The sequence below is a fragment of the Pan troglodytes genome, chromosome X, assembly GCF_028858775.2.
Source record: "Pan troglodytes isolate AG18354 chromosome X, NHGRI_mPanTro3-v2.0_pri, whole genome shotgun sequence".
Lineage (NCBI taxonomy): Eukaryota > Metazoa > Chordata > Mammalia > Primates > Hominidae > Pan > Pan troglodytes.
The window spans coordinates 2769535-2786070 of record NC_072421.2 but is presented as its reverse complement, the minus strand read 5'-3'; the positions used below and the strand labels follow the sequence as shown (position 1 = coordinate 2786070).

At 47.8% G+C, this 16536-nt stretch overlaps 1 protein-coding gene across 6 annotated transcripts in view; it reads left to right on the top strand.

Moving 5' to 3' along the window:
• Positions 1 to 16536, top strand: part of DHRSX (dehydrogenase/reductase X-linked) — a 342796-nt gene that overhangs the window by 98638 nt on the left and 227622 nt on the right. For 4 of the 6 annotated variants that reach the window (XM_063804755.1, XM_054676437.2, XM_054676438.2 and 1 more), the window contains one exon: positions 1731 to 1799. The exons of the other annotated variants lie outside the window; for them this stretch is intronic. In XM_063804755.1, the coding sequence (XP_063660825.1) occupies positions 1731 to 1799 (69 nt within the window). The remainder of the gene's footprint in view (positions 1 to 1730; positions 1800 to 16536) is intronic. 6 annotated transcript variants of the gene reach the window in all.

Sequence of the window (16536 nt, the reverse complement as noted above, 5' to 3'; positions counted from 1 at the left end):
TATCAAACAGCATGGTCTCTTCCTTGTGTTAGAGTGTGGTAATGTATTTTCATGGAGACCCGGGGACGGTGCTGTACTACAGAACACCTCACTGGCCCGGGCTGGGTGCAGGTAGGATGGAGATAGACCGGCCCCACCCCCTTGGTAACTGCTCCTTGCAGATCAGCTGTTTGAAGCTCTCCGGGCACCCAAGACGTTCTTGTTCAAGCCTGTGCGCTTCCCCTGCTAGTTCTCATCTCCCTTCTCTCAACACTTTTTCCGTGACCCTCCCTGAAAGGGAGTTTTGGGCTTGGCTCACCCTGGAAAGCAGCTAATCCCACATGTTGCCAACAGGTTAATGAAGGATGAGGCTGAAGGAGGAAGAATTTGCCAAACTCCTTTCCCCTAAAGAGCCGCCCCTTCAGAAACACCTTAAAATCCAACCTCCCGGGTCAAAGACATTTGAAAAAATGACGAAGACAACATCAAACTATAGTCTCCTGTTCAACGCATGTTCACTTCCTAAGACATTAAAGAAACCAGGCCGGGTGTGGTGGCTCATACCTGTCATCCCAGCACTGTGGAGGCCGAGGCGGGAGGATCAACTGAGATCAGGAGTTCAAGACCAGCCTTGCCAACATGGTGAAACCCCGTCTCTACTAAAGATACGAAAAAATTAGCTGGGCATAGTGGCAGTCACCTCTAATCCCAGCTACTCGGGAGGCTGAGGCAGGAGAATCACTTGAATCAGAGAGGTGGAGGTTGCAGTGAGCTGAGATCGCACCACTGCACTCCAGCCTGGGCAACAGAGCAAGATTCTGTCTCAAAAAACAAAACAAAACAAAAAAACCCAATTAACATTCTTTCACCCCGGATTTCCTAGTCTTTATTTTAGCTATAACAAGCAAAACACCTCTTTCCATCCTTCTAAAGGCGTGTTCCTGAAACCTCACTTGGAGAGTTTTATGGAAGTGCAGAGAGAGGAGTAAGAAATCCTGAGCACACAGCCAACTAACGCAGGAACAGAAAACCAAAGACCGCATGTTCTCCTTCATAAGTGGGAGTTGAACAATGAGAACGCATGGACACAGGGAGGGGAACATCCCACACCTGGGCCTGTCGAGGGGTTGAGGGGGCAGGGCAGGGAGAGCATTAGGAGAAACACCTAATGTAGATGACGGGTTGATGGGTGCAGCAAACCACCATGGCACGTGTATACCTATGTAACCAACCTGCACATTCCGCACATGTGCCCCAGAACTTAAAGTAGAATTAAAAAAAAGAAACAGAAAGAAATCCTGAGCACGTAGTAGGAACCACGGTCTGTGATCATGTGCATCGTGCAGTCTGTGTGTGCACACGGGGATGTTTCCAGCATAAAAGCTCCTTCGAAAATTCGTTTCCATCCTGACATTTTAATGCACATTTTTTATGCTTATGCTATTCTCAGCTCTCACGTGCAAATTACACCAGCAGGTGCCCCGGGTCCCTGTCACTATTGAAAAGTAGAATGTCAAATGCATTTGTACTTTTTGCCAATGCAGGCTAAAGAAAATGGCTTTTAAATGGATAGCTTTAGTCTGCCAAAATGGCTGTCAAGTTCGACGCTAGGATAAAGGGAAAGTCCATCAAAGGCACATTTCAGATTTGTGTTATACTTCTCTTAAAACCTCTTTTTTTTTTTTTTTGCAGTTAATAGTTTCTGGATAATCCTACAAGTCACCGTATCTTTTTTTTCTTTTTCCTTTTAGCTGGAAATAATGACAGCAAAGCCAAACAAGTTGTAAGCAAAATAAAAGAAGAAACCTTGAACGACAAAGGTACCGAGAGATACTCCAATGGCTTTTTTTTGTTTTTTTTTCCTTGGGACAGGTCGTTTGCGTGGTTCATGGCTGAGCTTCAGTCACGTGCCAGGTGGCATTTGGGAGAGATGGCTCTGATTTTTGCACTCTTCTTTTGGGGATTTCTGGCCCCATCCTAGAGCAGGAGATGGTCAAGGCAAGGCGAAGATAGCATCACTCAGCTCTGACATCTGCTAGGAAAGGCGTGCAGATGTGCTGGTAGCTTGCACTCTTACTCAAATGTGTGTTCCCCAGGGAACAGGAGCCATTGTCCTTTCCTGTTGACCTCCAGGGCACATGCCAGGAGGTGCCTCTGCTGGTTGGGAGTTCTTGACTTAAGATAAATCAGGCCGGGCGCAGTGGCTCGCGCCTGTAATCCCAGCACTTTGGGAGGCTGAGGCGGGTGGATCACGAGGTCAGGAGTTGGAGACCAGCCTGGCCAACATGGTGAAACCCAATCTCTACTAAAAATACAAAAATTAGCCAGGCATGGTGGCATGTGCCTGTAATCCCAATGACCCGGGAGGCTGAGGCAGGAGAATCGCTTGAATCTGGGACTGCCTGGGAGACAGAGCAAGACTCTGTCTCAAAAAAAAAAGAAAGAAAGAAAAAAAGATAAATCAAACAGGAATATGCTTGCCCTTAAGATTTTCGACCAGGTGCTAGACCAAATTCTGGTGTGCTCTTTCTGTCTGTTCACACTAAGGAAGGTGTGCACACAACTTTCTAATATCCTTCTAGATTCTCAATGCTCTGTCCTTTTATTTATTTATTATTTTATTTTTCATTTGTATACAGGTAGGGAGTGCAAGTACAGTTTTGTTAACATGGATGAATGGCATAGTGGTGAGGTCTGGGCTTTTAGTATAGCTAACACCTGAATCACGTACATTGTACCCGAGAGGTAATTTCTCATCCCTTGCTCCTCTTCCACCTCCCACCCTTCTGAGTCTCCAGTCTCTGTTATTCCACTCTTTCCATGTGGACACATTATTTAGCTCCCGCTTATAAGTAAGAATGTAGGAGGTCGGTCAGGGTGGTAGGAAAAATTGTAGAAAGATGCAAACCTTCTTGGGAGGCCAGAAGGTTTTGCAAATGCTCCCGAATAAGATTTGGCTGAAGGCAGCCAGATTCTCTTATCCAGTGCCTGAAAGCTTAGGTTAGATAACGAGGGGATGTAAAGAAACTGATCTAGATAAGTTAGTTTGCTTAGGCCTCAGAACCTGGCCTTTAATCATCCACGCACAGAACTACTCTCTCCCTCTCTCCGGGTTGCGGGGGACGACCGTATGAATTGCCCACGAATGTGTTGACTCAAGGCCTTTGTCATTAAATGTATACTAAATAAAGGCCCACAGCAGCAGCTTGTCAAAGCCGTGGCTGCTGACTCTTTAAAACACCCTCCTCAGTGTCTGTGAGTGGCGCCATCCCCTAACCCACTCTTTCACTGGAAATCTGTGTCTGAGTGCATTTGTTCATCCGTCGTTCAGCCAAAGTCTGGGAGTTGGACCCAGCAAATTGGACTCGACCTAAGAATAATGGTATTTGACTTTCGGTTTCTGAGTTATTTCCCTTAGGGTAATGGCCTCCAGTTCCATCTGTGTTGCTGCAGGAGATAGGATTTCCTCCTTTTTCATGGCTGCATAGTATTCCATCAGGTATAGATATATATTTTCTTTATCCTTTCGTGTGTTGTTGGACACCTAGGTTGTTTCCATATCTTGGCTCCTGTGAATAGTGCTGCAATGCACATAGGAATGCAGGCATCTCTTTGATACACTGATTTCATTTGCTTTGAGTCTATGCCTAGCAGTGGAATTGCTGAATTATGTGGTGCTTTTATTTTTAATGATTTGAGGAACTTCTGTACTGTTTTTCATAGTGACTGTACTAATTGACATTCCCACCGATGGTGTACAAGGGCCCCCTTTTCTCTACACCCTCCCCAACACTTGTAATTAACTGTAGAAATCATCATTCTGGCCAGCGCGGTGGCTGGCACCTGTAATCCCAGCACTTTGGGAGGCCGAGGCGGGCGGATCACCTGAGGTCAGGAGTTCGAGACCAGCCTGGCCAACATGGTGAAACCTCGAGTCTACTAAAAATACAAAAATTAGCCGAGCGTGGTGGTGGGGGCCTGTAACCCCAGCTACTCAGGAGGCTGAGGCAGGAGAATTGCTTGAACCTGGGAGTTGGAGGTTGCAGTGAGCTGAGATCACACCTTTGCACTCCAGCCTGGGTGACAGAGCAAGACTCTGTCTCAAAGAAAAAAAAAAACAAAAAACAAAAAAACACAAACAAAAACACCTTTCTGCCAATATCCATTTTAGCTGGTGTGAGACAGTAGCTCATGGTGGTTTTGATTTGCATTTCCCTGATGATTAGTGATGTTGAGTACCTTTTCTTTGTTTATTTTTTTGTTTCTTTTTGAGACGGAGTCTCGCTCTGTCACCTAGGCTGGAATGCAGTGGTGCGATCTCGGCTCACTGCAACCTCAGGCTCCCAGGTTCAAGCGATTCTTCTGCCTCAGCCTCCTGAGTAGCTGAGATTACAGGCATTCGCGACCATGCCCAGCTAATTTTTGTATTTTTAATAGAGACGGGGTTTCGCCATGTTGGCCAGGCTGGTCTCGAACTCCTGACCTCGTGATCCGTTCGCCTCAGCCTCCCAAAGTGTTGGGATTACAGGCGTGAGCCACTGCACCCGGCCGACTACCTTTTCCTATAAGCACCTTTTCATATACCTGTTGGCCATCCAAATGCTAAGTGCTTTTTTCGGCCATGTTTATGTGTGGTACCTTATGTTTTTTTTTTTTTTTTAAATGCACATCCCTTCCTTGGCTGTTTGAATTTGAGATGGTGTTTTGAGAATTCCCCCAAGCGGGGGATGGGTGTATTTTGATTCTTTATTTCTTTGTTCGTTTTTTGATACAGGGTCTCACTCTGTTGCCCAAGCTGGAGTACAGTGGTGTTATCTCGGCTCACTGCAACCTCCGCCTCCCAGGCCCAAGTGTTTCTCCTGCCTCAGCCTCCCCAGTAGCTGGGAATACAGGTGTGCGGCACCACACCCAGCTAATCTTTGTAGAGTTGGGGTTTTGCCTTGTTGCCCAGGTTCATCTTGAACTACTGGGTTCAAGCCGTCCATTCACCTCGGCCTCCCAAAGTGCTGGGATTATAGGGGTGAGCCACTGTGCCTGGCCTATTTTGATGATGATGACGATTATTATTATTATTTTGAGACAGAGTCTCACTCTATCACCCAGGCTGGAGTGCAGCGATGTGATCTCGGCTCACTGCAACCTCCACCTCCTGGGTTCAAGCGATTCTCCTGCCTCAGCCTCCCGAGTAGCTGGGATTACAGGTGCCCACCACCAAGCCCGGCTAATTTTTGTATTTTTAGTAGAGACGGGGTTTCACCATCTTGGCCAGGCTGGTCTTGAACTCCTGACCTCATGATCCACCCGCCTCAGCCTCCCAAAGTGCTGAGATGACCGGTGTGAGCCACCGCGCCCGGCCTTGATTCTTTTTAAAAAGCCCTGAGAGTGAAATGAACGCTACACAGAGCTGAGCCTGGTCACTGCCTATGCCCCTATCTTTCTACCCTAAGCTGCTGTGAAACACCTTGTTATTACCTCTGCCAAGGGCTGGGGTATGTTGAAATTTCATAGCCGGCATTGCAGGATCCCTGTGATTTTCAGGAACACACTCCCACAGGGGCTCCCCCTCAGCCAGAGCCAAGCCCAGTGTACAATGTCACAGAGTGGCAGCAGCCTGGCCAGATCTTTTCTCCTCATTAGGATCTGCCTTGGGGCAAAAGGATTGGTTTCTGTGTAGAGGGATAATTAAGGAATTAGAGAGACCGAGGGATTGAGGAGGAATTATTTAATTATTTATTTGTACCGACCCCATCGGATTAACATTTAAAGGACTGAGTTTTGAACAAAGAGTTTGGTTATTTTTTAAGTATTTTGTGGGGCGGGGGGGAGCTCTGTGTAGGGGGAAGTATATTATAGAAGTGAGAAAGACAGTTGTTTAATTGACACATGCATTATATTATTTTTATTTTTTAAGGAATAATATGTTTTATGATTTAAGATTATTTGCCTAGTGACTTTGTAGCTGTACAGCTAGAGAAGCAGAGTTTTTATAATGCTTGGGAAAGGAAGAGATAAGGCTTATCAGCCGCAGAAAAACAGGCAGTTAATTTTTAATGGACTTCAGCTCTTTCTCTTCCTCAGGGAGAACTGGGTTTTCTTACATACAACTGAGTTTTTGCTTATACATTTTTAAATTTTTTAAAATTCCTGTTTCATCTGTGACAGGGGGTCCTATTCCCTGCCACCTTGGCCCTTCCTCATTTGCAGCAGGTCTTCAAAGGAGTGGCATTTTCTAACACAATGAATCCAAAAGTGCCTTCTCCGGGCCTGTCACATCAGCATTTCCGGGGAGTAAACAAGAAATGCAGGTGCCCAGGGCCCATCTGTGAATCGGGGCCTCTGGGGGTGGGGGCGGGGCCCTGGAATCTGCATTCTTATGAGGCCGTTAAATGATCCCCACGCACCTTCAAATGGTACACTTGCTGCTGGCCTGAAGGCATTCAACCATCAATCTGGAGCCCAAAGAGAAGTTTCTGGAAACTGACAAGTGAGGCATTCTTTTCTCATGACTTTTTGCTTTTAATCTGAACGGCTTAAAAACTATATATAGTTCCCCAAAATTCACATATGTGATCCACCTAACCAAAATGACAGCCGAGAAACAATGATTTATAATCACCAACTTAATTTTATTAGATTCTGAAAATGTTTCAGATTTAGACAACATGAATTTTGACCAATAATTTTTTTTTTTTTTTTTGAGACAGAGTTTCACTCTTGTTGCCCACGTTAGAATGCAGTGGTGCGATCTCGGCTCACTGCAACCTCCGCTTCCCGGGTTCAAGCGATTCTCCTGCCTCAGCCTCCCAAGTAACTGGTATTACAGACACCCACCATCAGGCCCGGCTAATTTTTTGTATTTTTAGTAGAGATGGGGTTTCACCGTGTTAGCCAGGCTTGTCTCAAACTCTTGACCTCAGATATCCACCCACCTCAGCCTCCCAAATTGCTGGGATTACAGGCGTGAGCCACTGCATCCGACCACAATAACAAATCATTGCTGTTTTCTTGGAAAAGTTTGTGTAGAATATTCGATCATCAGTTTTTAAAGTGCAGTGTTTTGTGGACAAGTAGCATGACGAACACATGATTTGTCCCCACCATTAAAAAATGTTAGTTTACTTGTGGCATATCAATACCGATGGCCTTTAAGCCAATCTTACAGAAAAGAAGAAAAGAATTGTTTGCACTTTCTGTGGCTGTTTAAAAGGTTTACCATCTTGTAAGAGGGTGGGAAGATGGGGTGTGCCGTGGAGATGGTTAATGGGCACAAAAATATACTTTAGATAGAATGAGAAAGATCTCGTATTTGATAGCACAAAAGGGTGACTACAGTCAACAATCCTTCATGGTCCATTTAAAAATAACTAAAAGTTGCTGGTCATGGTGGCTGACCCCTGAATCCCAGCACTTTGGAAAGCCGAGGCAGGTGGATGACTTGAGGTCAGGAGTTCGAGACCAGCCTGGCCAACATGGTGAAACCCCGTCTCTACTAAAAACACAAAAATTAGCCGGGCGTTGTGGTGCACACCTGTAGTCCCAGCTACTTGGGAGGCTGAAGCAGGAGAATTGCTTGAACCTGGGAGGCGGAGGTTGCTGTGAGCTGAGATTGTGCCACCGCACTCCAACCTGGACTACAGAGACTCCATCTCAAAAAAAAAAAAAAAAAAGAAACTAATTAAAGGTGTAATTGGAATGTTAGTGACACAAACAAGTGATGAATGCTCGAGGGGACGGATACCCTATTTGCCCTGATGTGAGTATTACACATTGCATGCCTGTATCAAAATACCTCATTATCCCATAAATATATACACCTACTATGTATGCATGCAATTTTTTTTTTTAAAAGAAAAAAGTTTAAAATCTGAACAGGTTTGGACATCCATCAGTGGTGGCCCTGGTGTGTCCACTGCTGGGGGACTCTCCAGTCCTCGATAGATGATGCTGAGGCCCAGCTGGGTGGGGACATTTCGGCTGTGGCCATTGAGCCTTTACCTCGACTGAGTCTGCCTCCAGGCTCAGGAGCCCCCAGAGCCGTGGTCCAGCCACACGGCAGGGTCTGCCCTCTGCCTGTGAGTGGTATCTGCTGCCCACAACATCTTATGGACGACCACAGCTCCTACAGGCATCCCTTCCCTGCTCAGCTGAGACCTGGGCACACCTCCGCCAAACCCGTACGAACCTTGCTCTCAATTGTGCTTCTCTCTGGACTGGCCTGCACCTGCTGGAACTCTGATTCTTGTCCCCACAACCTCCAGTTGCCCAGCGAGGGACAGAGGGAGCTGAATGTGCTGTTTCGTTCTTGCTCTGCTGGGATCCCGGCATCGGGTAACCCCGGTTCAGCCATGTGGATTTATTTTTAAGCAAGTCGGCTCACGTCCTGACTCCAGGAGCACAGATTGCTGTGGAGTGTCAGTCACACAATTATTTCAACATGCTGGGCGCCTGTCTAGCCTGCTTTCCCCTCCTGCCTTTCCTGCTCTCAATTCTCTCTCCTTAGTTCTTGGGTTAATACTCTGGCCTGCGTACTTTGTTGTACTTTCTGTCTTTGAAGTCGTGCTCCGCTGAGATCCCACGCTGGGCAGGGCATGGGAAGCTACGTGCCCATAGAAGGACGGCTAATTGAGCTCTCGGAATTATAAATGCATGATTGTTTTCAGGAATCTGGGCGAGATGGCTCATTTCCCAAGCTAGGGATTTTCCAGGGAAGCGTTTTCACTCCTTATCATCATCTAGCCATTGTGCCCACACCTTTGTGGCTCCTGGGTAATTATGTGCTGATGAAAGCTGTCTTACTTAGAACAAATAGTCTCATTCATTTACCGAAACTCCTCCAAATATAAATAAATCAAACCCCAGCAGGTCCATGAAAGCAAACACAGAAAGGCATAGCCGTGTTCAAATGAACTCAGATGGGGAGAGATAACCAGTTAAACACTCTTAAAAGCACTGAAAGAAGGCCCATTCTCTTTTGCAGCTCATACACGCCATGGTGGAACCCCTGTAATCCTAAATCCTAAGAGAGATCAGACTAGACACGTGCTGTGTATCCTCTTTGGAAGGTGCACGGTGTCCTCATTTTCTATAATGATTGTGTAACTTTAATCACAAACAGCATCTTCTGATTCATTTAGCTTCCCGGCTAGGCGCGATGGCTCATGCCTGTCATCCCAGCTCTTTGGGAGGCCTAGGCGGGCAGATAGCTTGAGGTCAGGAGTTCGAAACCAGCCTGGCCAACACGGTGAAACCCCATCTCTACTAAAAATATAAATATTAGTCAGGTATGGTGGCGGGTGCCTGTAATTCCAGCTACTCAGGAGGCTGAGGCAGGAGAATGGCTTGGACCCGGGAGGCGGAGGTTTGCGGTGAGCCGAGATCGTGCCACTGCACTCCAGCCTGGGCAACAGAGAGAAACTTCATCTAAAAAAAAAAGAAAAAAGAAAAGCTTCCCAAATATTATTCTTCCAGTAGCTTGTGCCGTCTTCATCAGAAGAGGGACTAGCTGTTTGGTTCATGTGCTTCCACCCAGTTATTAGACCAAGTTTGTTTTCAATAAAAGAAATCACTGGTCAATGCCTTTTGTAATTGATGGGTGTCAAGAAGGTAAATTTTGCACGCCACCTTGGGAGGCACTTCTACTTTGAAAATAGATCTTTGTGAACCATCATTTTGGCCTATCCAATGACCTATAAAATACTTGAATTTATCATGAAAACAGAATACTGTGAAATCAGGATGAAGGTTGATAACAGGTCATCAACGTAATTGAGTAGATTGAAAATACAAGAGTCAGTGAAGTGTAGGATGAATGCTTGTTGTCAGTAAGAGAGCTGTTTGTGACCCGTTCCACGTGCAAGAGATGAGGGTTGTTGTTTTGGGAATACTCACCCTCCTCATCGCCTGTCCCTGCTAAAATCGGAGCTTTGTGAGGGCAGAGATGGATTCTGTGCACAGGTATCTTCTGAGTCTCTGATTCAGTGCCTGAAACACAGTGGCTCCCGAGACAATCTACCTCAGTGCCTGTTTTACAGGCTCACCTGTGACACATGACTGGGACATATGTTATTCATGATGACATGCAAGAGTCTCTGTGTAGGTGTCTACTGGTCTTCATCATCAAACAGAGCGAGAACTCCAAGTCAGGAGGCAGACATATCTTGGGGCAAGAAGACACCTAGAATTTTTCTTCAACCTGTAGACTTTCGGATTGGGTAGAAGGATTGTTAAGGAGGTTGCGAAACTTGGAGAAAGGATGATGTGAGTGTTGATGGCACGGAATTCTCCCCACACCCCTGGGTATCCATTTTTAATGTACAGAATTCTTGTGACATGATTTTAGGGCATGGAATCCTTGAGAGATCATGTCTGTGCTGAAGTTGGAATCACAGCACTTTATGTGAATGTGTTCACCAACGATTAATTATGTTTATTCCCGAGAAGTTTTAACCAGATTGTGGATGTGTATTCTGGTTCAGCATATATTCACAATTACCTTTGTTTTTTGTTTTGTTGTTTTGGAGACAAGGTCTTGCTCTGTCACCCAGGTTGGAGTGCAGTGGTGTGATCATAGCTCACTGCAGCCTCAAACTCCTCAGTAGGAAACTTCCTACCCCAGCCTCCCGAGTAGCTGGGACTAGTAGCATGCACCACTACACATGGCTAATTTTGTTTTTTAAATTTTTTCTAGAGACAGGGTCTCATTATGTCGCCCAGGCTGGTCTCAAACTCCTGGCCTCAAGTGATCCTCCCACCTTCCAAAGTGCTGGGATTACAGGTGTAAGACACCAAGCTCAGCCCCTGTGTGTTTTTTTTTTTTTTTTTTTTTTTTGCTTTTTGTTTGTTTGTTTTGAGACTTACCCAGGCTGGAGTGCAGTGGTGCGATCTTGGCTCACTGCAACCTCTGACTCCCTGGTTCAAGCCATTCTCCTGCCTCAGCCTCCCAAGATGCTGGGATTACAGGCGTGCACCATCACACCCAGCTAATTTTTTGTATTTTTAGTAGAGACAGGGATTCACCGTGTTAGCCAGGATGGTCTTGATCTCCTGACTTTGTGATCTGCCTGCCTTGGCCTCCCGAAGTGCTGGGATTACAGGCGTGAGCTATCACGCCTGGCCTGTGTTTTTTTTTTTTTTTTTTTAAACATAAAATGGCCCTTATTGACTGTTTTCCTTTTCATAGTGAGTCCTTTTGTTTCTTTCATGTTTTCGAGAAGTGTCCGGAGTCAGGCTGTAGACAGGCATATGCGTAGATAAACAGATAGACTCATGCGTTCCTGTTGGTAATTTTTCCTTGAGGTCACCGTATGTGTTCTCATGCATGGGCATAGATGTCCCACACTCTCTGAAAGTTTAATTGGTCCTCGCAGGTCTCACTGTGTTCCTTCTCTTCAGGGCTCTTCATATCTCAGGGTGGTAAGGCTTAATTTTAACCTTCCAAATCACTATGGCCGAGGCGGGCAGATCACGAGATCAGGAGATCGAGACCATCCTGGCTAACACAGTGAAACCCCGTCTCTACTAAAAGTACAAAAAAAAATTAGCTGGGCGTGGTGGCGGGTGCCTGTAGTCCCAGCGACTTGGGAGGCTGAGGTGGGAGAATGGCGTGAACCCGGGAGGGGGAGCTTGCAGTGAGCCGAGATCGCGCCACTGCGCTCCAGCCTGGGCGACAGAGCAAGACTCCATCTCCAAATAAATAAACAAATAAATAGAAATACAAAAATTAGCCAGGCATGGTGGCGCATGCCTGTAATCCCAGCTACTCAGGAGGCTGATGCAGGAGAATTGCTTGAACCTGGGAGGTGGAGTTTTCAGTGAGCCGAGATCGCACCACTGCACTTCAGCCTGGGCGACACAGCGAGAGTCCATCTCAAAAAAAAAAAAAAAAAAAAAGGAATATGCATTTAACGTTTCTTTGCGTCTTTTCGTGGCTCGATAGAGCCCAGTATATATTTTCACTAAAGAGCAAAAGCGCCTTTCCATGGGCCTTTAAATACTTAAGAATAAGCACATCCACACATGGGCCTCCCAGATAGTCAGTGCGTTTCCAGAAATGACGGTGCGTTGTGGTTCACAGCGTCTTTGGGTTTTGGTCTCCAACTCCAGGCCTCAGGCGATCCTCCTACCTGAGCCTCCCAAAGTGCTGGGATGACAGGCACAGTGAGCCACCATGCCCAGCTATTTTTTGAAAACTCATAGTCTCATATTTCCCTAATATTTAGGGTTAGGGCTAGAGTTAGGTAGAGGTTAGAGGTGCTCTGACGAGTGTTTCCCAAGTCTTGGAGCCCACCTCTGGCCAAATCACCGCCTGCAGTTGGAAGCAAGGCTGTTTCTCAGATGAGTCATACTGACATATTTTGCTATTGAATGCACGGTTGCCCTGATCCATTCAGAGATACTTCTGCAGCACCATGAGCTCCTTCATCCCTGCCCCTGTTCACCTACAAGGGTCTGCAAGCGAGCCCCCTTCTGCAACTCATCTCTTTGTGTAATCCTTCTCCAGACCCTGAATATATCAGCCTGTTGGCATATGTATCTATGTGTGTGTGTGTGTGTGCGCGCTCTGAGGATATTGGCACTTTTTAATCTTCTTCCATTAGACGACAAGGCTGAGGGCTTCCCCTTGCCACCGACTTGCCGGCACACCTGGGGCATGTTTAATAAGTAATTGTGCATGGTCTGCTTTGCAAATGCGCTACTTCACATTTTTCCATCCCGCCCATAACGAGGACTGGGGTTGTTTTACAAGTTAATTACCCAAAAGATTATCGAGTGGGTTTAGAGGCACAAATTCTACGCGCTATTTAACAGATAAGAATTAATGAGTGTTGTTAAAATGGGAAAAAAAAATGTCTCTGTCAGCGGAGGGAGTTATCTGTACCTTGCCTGGCTGTGTTACTGTTGGTTTTTTTTTTTTGTCTGTGAATGAGAACCGAGGTGGAGAAACAAGGCGAGTGTTCTCATTGCTCTTCTCCCACCAGAGCACAGGCAGCACGTGTGAAAATAACTATTCACAGTTCCTTTCCCACCGTGTCTCAAGAGGGGTGAATGCCAGGGTCGGGCCCGGTGGCTCACGCTTGGAATTCCAGCACTCTGGGAGGCCGAGGCAAGAAGATTGCTTGAGGCCAGGAGTTCGACAGCAGTCAGGGTGGCGTAGAGAGACTCCGTCTCTACAAAATATTAACAAATCAGTCTGGCTTGGTGGGGTGCACTGTGGTCCCAGCTACTCGGGAGGCAGAGGCAGGAGGATCGCTTGAGCCCAGGACTTCGAGACCAGCCTGGGCAACATGGCAAGACCTTGTCTCTACAACTAAATAAAAAAATTAGTCAGGCGTGGTGTGCGTGCCTAGAGTCTCAGCTACTCAGGAGGCTGAGGCGGGAGGATCGTTTGAGCCTGGAGGTCAAGGCTGTGGTGAGCCATGATCACGACCCTGTACTTTAGCTTGGGCGACAGAGCAAGACCCTTTTCTCTAAATAAAAATGGAATAATAGTAAAAAGAAGCTGAATTTCAGCTGTTTTCAGCCATTCTCTTTATTCCTTCAAATGCCTCTGTATTCTGCAGTATCCTTTAAAATATTAAGAGCAATTTTAGCTAATCAGGAGGCTGAGACAGGAGAATCGCTTGAACCCAGGAGGCGGAGGTTGTGGTGAGCCGAGATCGTGGTATTGCGCTCCGGCCTGGGCAACAAGAGTGAAACTCCATCTCAAAAAAAAAAAAAGGGAGACACAGATAAGGCCATGTGGAGACAGAGACTGGAGTGATGCGGCCATCAACTTAGGGATACCAGGAGCTGGAAGAGGCAGGAAGAATGCCCCCTAGAGTCTTCAGAATGTATCAGACACCTTTGGGAGGCCAAGGCGGGTGGATTGCTTGAGGCCAGGAGTTCGAGACCAGCCTGACCAACATGGTGAAACCTCATCTCTACTAAAAATACAAAAATTAGCCAGGCGTGGTGGCGGGAGCCTGTCATCCCAGCTCCTCGGGAGGCTGAGGCTGGAGAATTGCTTGAACCCGGGAGGCTGAGGTTGCAGTGAGCTGAGGTATTGCCAATGTACTCCAGCCTGGGAAACAGAGCATGATTCTGTCTCAAAAAAAAAGAAAAAAAGAAAAAAAGAAAGCATCAAACACAACTGCAAGGGGTTGAATGCTGATCTCCAAAAGATATGTCCATGTCCTAATCCCCAGAACCTGCGAACAGGAACTTATTTGGAACTAGGGTCTTTGCAGATATAATTAGTTAAGGATCTCAAGATGAGATCATTCTGGAGTAGGGTGAGTCTTAAATCCAATGATAGCTGTCCTTGTAGGAGACAGGAGAGGAGACACAGACACAGAGGAGAAGGCCTCGTGGAGACAGAGGCAGAGACTGGAGCGATGCGGCCACAAACCCAGGAACTAGGAGAGGCAGGGAGGCCCCTTCCTCAGAGCCCCTGGAGGGAGCACGGTCCTGAGACACCTGATCTCAGACTTTTGGTCTCCAGAGCCAGTAGAGGATGAATTCCTGTTGCATTAGTTCCCCAGGTGTGGTCATTTGTCACAGCAGCCTCGGGAGACGAGTAGAGACAGATCGGGCAGGAATTGAATATCTAGTTGCATTGCTGATAGAGGCATACTACAGCCGTGTGACATGGTGTGACATCAGCACACTGTGTCCTGACCCCAGGTCATGGGACAAGAACTCGGCGAGACATAGTCACCCCCCTGGCTCATCAGGGAAATGCATGGCTTCTGGTAAGGTGACCCTGAACATGCGTGTGTCACTCTGAAGTGTTGGCCTCAGACTCTGCCTCCAAATTCCAAGTCCCCTGGGGGTTCCGCTGGAGGTGGACACGCCCCCATCCATGCCTTCCTTGCAGTCACGGGAACATCCCTTACTCAGTCCTCTCTGGTCACCGATGGGGCATGACAGGAGGCGCTAAGTGTTTCCAAGCATCCGGGGTTCCAGATGCATGGAAATTCTGCATGCGTCCTCTGTATGGGAAAAAGGGAGGTCTGCCAGGAGTGGAACCCCAGTGAGAAAGTAACTCAAAACAGAAATGAAAGGTTTCTAGACACAGTACAAGCCCCCTTTGTGGTGCGCACAGGGACTTCCGTAGCTCGGCCCCTCCACCCCCTGGCTGGCCCCAGTGGCTGAGGTGTGTTTGGGGCTGATCTGTGACACCCTCCTGCTTCACACGGGAAGGGAGGGGTTCTGGAGAGAGTGCAGGTGGGCTGGAGAGCTGAGCTCCCTGCAGCAGGTGAGTGTGAGTCCTGAACAGACTCGTTCCAAGCAAACAGGTGCAGGAAAGAACACAGGTCTTGGAGGAATCAGGGTTGAGCCAGCCCTGTGACCTCGGGCTGTCCTTGGCCCCAGTGACGGCTTATCTTTACCTGGAACTTCAACCTCTTATCATCACCTATAACGCTGACCACTTGTCCTCACCTGGGACTCGAACCTCTCCCCATCACCTGTAACTCGGACCACTTGTCCTCACCTGGGACTCCAACCTCCCTCCATCACCTGTAATGCTGACCACTCATTGTCACCTGGAAGTCCAACCTCTCATCACTACCTGGAACTCCAACTCCAACTCTTTTTTTTTTTTTTTTCATGAGACGGAGTCTCACTGTGTTGCCCAGGCTGGAGTGCAGTGGCACAATCTCGGCTCACGGCAACTTCCGCCTCCCGGGTTCACGCCATTCTCCCGCCTCAGCCTCCTGAGTAGCTGGGACTACAGGCACGTGCCACCACGCCCATCTAATTTATGTATTTTTAGTAGAGATGGGGTTTCACCATGTTGGCCAGGACGGTCTCGATCTCTTGACCTCGTTATCTGCCCACCTCAGCCTCCCAAAATGCTGGGATTACAGGCGTGAGCCACTGTGCCCGGCCCCAACTCCAACTCTTATCCTCATCTGTAGCTCTAACCCACTATCCTCACCGATAGCTCCGACATCATCGTCACCCGTAGCTGTAACCTCATCCTCACCTGGAACTCTGACCTGGCAGACGTGCTTGCAGCATGTGGTTGGGGCCGAGTTCCCTTCTGCCCCGGCTCCCTGCTGCTGCCAAGTCCAGGTCTCTCCTGTGGGGCAGGTATACCCCTCCCTGGGCCTCACCTGGGCCCACTGGCCTTCACAGGGAGCCTGCTGTCCGCACTCCCATTCTTGTCCTGCCCTCTCCTCCGGCGCCCTGTCTGCTCAGATGTCCTCATGGCCGAGGCACCTGCAGCCGCCAGGACAGTGAGCCCGGACACAAGCAGCCTTCCATCCGGTTCCCCCTGCATCTGCCAACCCATCTTGCCCACAGCCAAGCTTCTGTGAAAAATCATAGCAGTCATGAAACTCATGAGTGCTCGGGCAAATCAGAAAAATTGCCAGGGATCCTACCATGGACACGCGTCCCTGAACCCCGAATGGTCCCTGTGTGTTGTGTGTGCGCAGGAGACAGGCAGGTCACTGTGTGTCGTGTGTGCAGGAGACAGGGAGGTCCCTGGGTGTTGTGTGCCCAGGAGATGGGGAGGTCCCTGTGTGTTGTGTGTGCAGGAGATGGGGAGGTCCCTGGGTGTCTTGTGTGCCC